The 2,051-nt window shown below is 35.5% G+C and overlaps 1 protein-coding gene across 1 annotated transcript; it reads right to left on the minus strand.

Moving 5' to 3' along the window:
* Positions 1 to 239: 239 nt before the first annotated feature.
* Positions 240 to 1,046, minus strand: LOC149896490 (uncharacterized). Its single transcript, XM_090117426.1, has one exon. It carries the CDS (start codon positions 1,044 to 1,046, stop codon positions 240 to 242), a length of 807 nt encoding a protein of 268 aa, XP_089973552.1.
* Between the last annotated feature and the right edge of the window lie 1,005 nt (positions 1,047 to 2,051).

The raw sequence follows: 2,051 nt of genomic DNA on the forward strand, positions 1-2,051 counted from the left end.
TATTTAATCTGTGTTTATTTCATCAAATGAATTTAAAGATATTTCTCAACTGTAAGATAATTTAAAGGTTAACACTACTTAGAAATAAGAAAAGGACCAAGTAATTTGATAAATGTAACGTCATCTCTATTTATTTAATCCTTTATAAGTGTGTTACTTAAGTTCCATAAAAATAGCAACAAAATCCCAAAATCTATTAGCATTCGATCAACTTATAAATTCCAAATACGTATCAAAATTTATTTCTTCACGCAAGTACGTTTTCTTGGTGGCGGTACAGGCGGCAGATCATCTCTACACGCCAGGCGTTCCCTTAGTGCGATATCCCCACCAAAAACTCGATTATATACCCCAATCGCAAATTTTCCCCCACTATACAACATGCCTCGAAACAACTCATCAGTTTCTTTAGGAAAGCACATTGCTCCAGCGAACAGACCACCCAGAGTTGTTCCTACTATCCGACTGGGTATACCACGTTTCGACGCCATGTAGTACCCAGTAATCATGCCAAAAACGACTATACCCTGCCTCATAGCCAGCCTGTTAGGATCACGCATGAATTTCTTGAAATTCCTGTCATGGTCTGCCATTTCGCTCTTCAATTGTACCCAAGCGTTTGCAAAACCACATTTAATTTGGCATAGACTTTTCTGGGTATCTGATCTGTAGCTTTTCACTGTAGGTAGCAAGTACTCTTGTAAAATAGGCACGTTATGTTTAGGACACTTCTGTTGGTCTTCTTGATAGACTTTGTATTCGTAATGTGGACTTGTGTATAAAGGTAAGTCTTTGTATTTCATTGGTGGTGGACATTTTGGGGTAGGATCTGGTTTAGCGGCTTCTACCACGGGGAATATATTCATATTGGCACCAACTAGAACCTTTTTAAGTGCCTCGATCCATAGCATTCCAAGAACGTAAAGATCGCCATAGCATAAATACGTTAGGGATTTTTTCATTTCATCTTTGGAGTCGAAAATTTCCGTGTTAGTTGTGATTTTTTCATTGTTATTTTTTTCGAATTTTAAGGATTTTTGTTGCATTACACGGTAACGAGAAATTTTGATGGTGAATTTATTTTGACGTTTGTATGTTTTGACATGATGATGATTTATGTGATGTTTTATGAGTATTTGAAAAGGAGGTTTCATAAGGTAGCTAGAATGTTTAATGAATATTCTTAATACGCAGTGGGTCGTCTTCTCATAAGTATTTAAGAATGTTCCCTCCACACATCGCTATCATACATCATCATACAACATACATACATAAATCGTTCTTTTTGTAACACAATGCAGATTTATTGAATGCGTGATAATAATATTATGTGCAATGGAATGCAAGTAAGAATTAACCCTACAGTAGTCGCGTGGTCTACACGTGAAATCCAGGGATACAAAATTGCAAAATTTCTAAAAATCTAATAGCTCCAGTTATTTCATACTTCGTGTACTCTAAGTTGAATAAATGCCGCATGCACTCAGTGCAGCGCGGGGAGTCGGGTGCGCGTGGTTGTGTAACAGGACTACGAGCGTATGCCGCGTTATTTTTTAAAATATATTGTGATTTTAAAAATAATGTTATTTTATAATGTATTTATTTATATTAACAGGCAAAACAGAGTTATTTAGATAATTATGGACAACAGACGAAAGCGACTGATCGAGGCTTGGTTGGCCGAAGACCATTGTCGTGATGAACTTACTAACACAGATAGTAAAATACTTTTTAAATATTAGATATTATAATATGGAAGCAGAAAGAATTAAATTTATAACTAAAACCACAGACTAAATCTAAGATACCTAATAATCGATTCAACATGATGTTATTGACTGTGTTGTGCAACCAACAGTTTATTTATTTATTACTAGCTTACCGCCCGCGGCTTCGTCCGCTTTGCCTAAAACCTAATAAATTATATACTAAAACCTTCCTCTTGAATCACTCTATCTATTAAAAAAAACCGCATCAAAATCCGTTGGGTAGTTTTAAAGATTTAAGCATTCAAAGGGACATAGGGACAGAGAAAGCTACTTTGTTTTATA

The sequence above is a fragment of the Colias eurytheme genome, chromosome 28 (assembly GCF_061535395.1).
Source record: "Colias eurytheme isolate Ceu_HAF_F1 chromosome 28, ilColEury1 Martin Lab GWU primary, whole genome shotgun sequence".
NCBI lineage: Eukaryota > Metazoa > Arthropoda > Insecta > Lepidoptera > Pieridae > Colias > Colias eurytheme.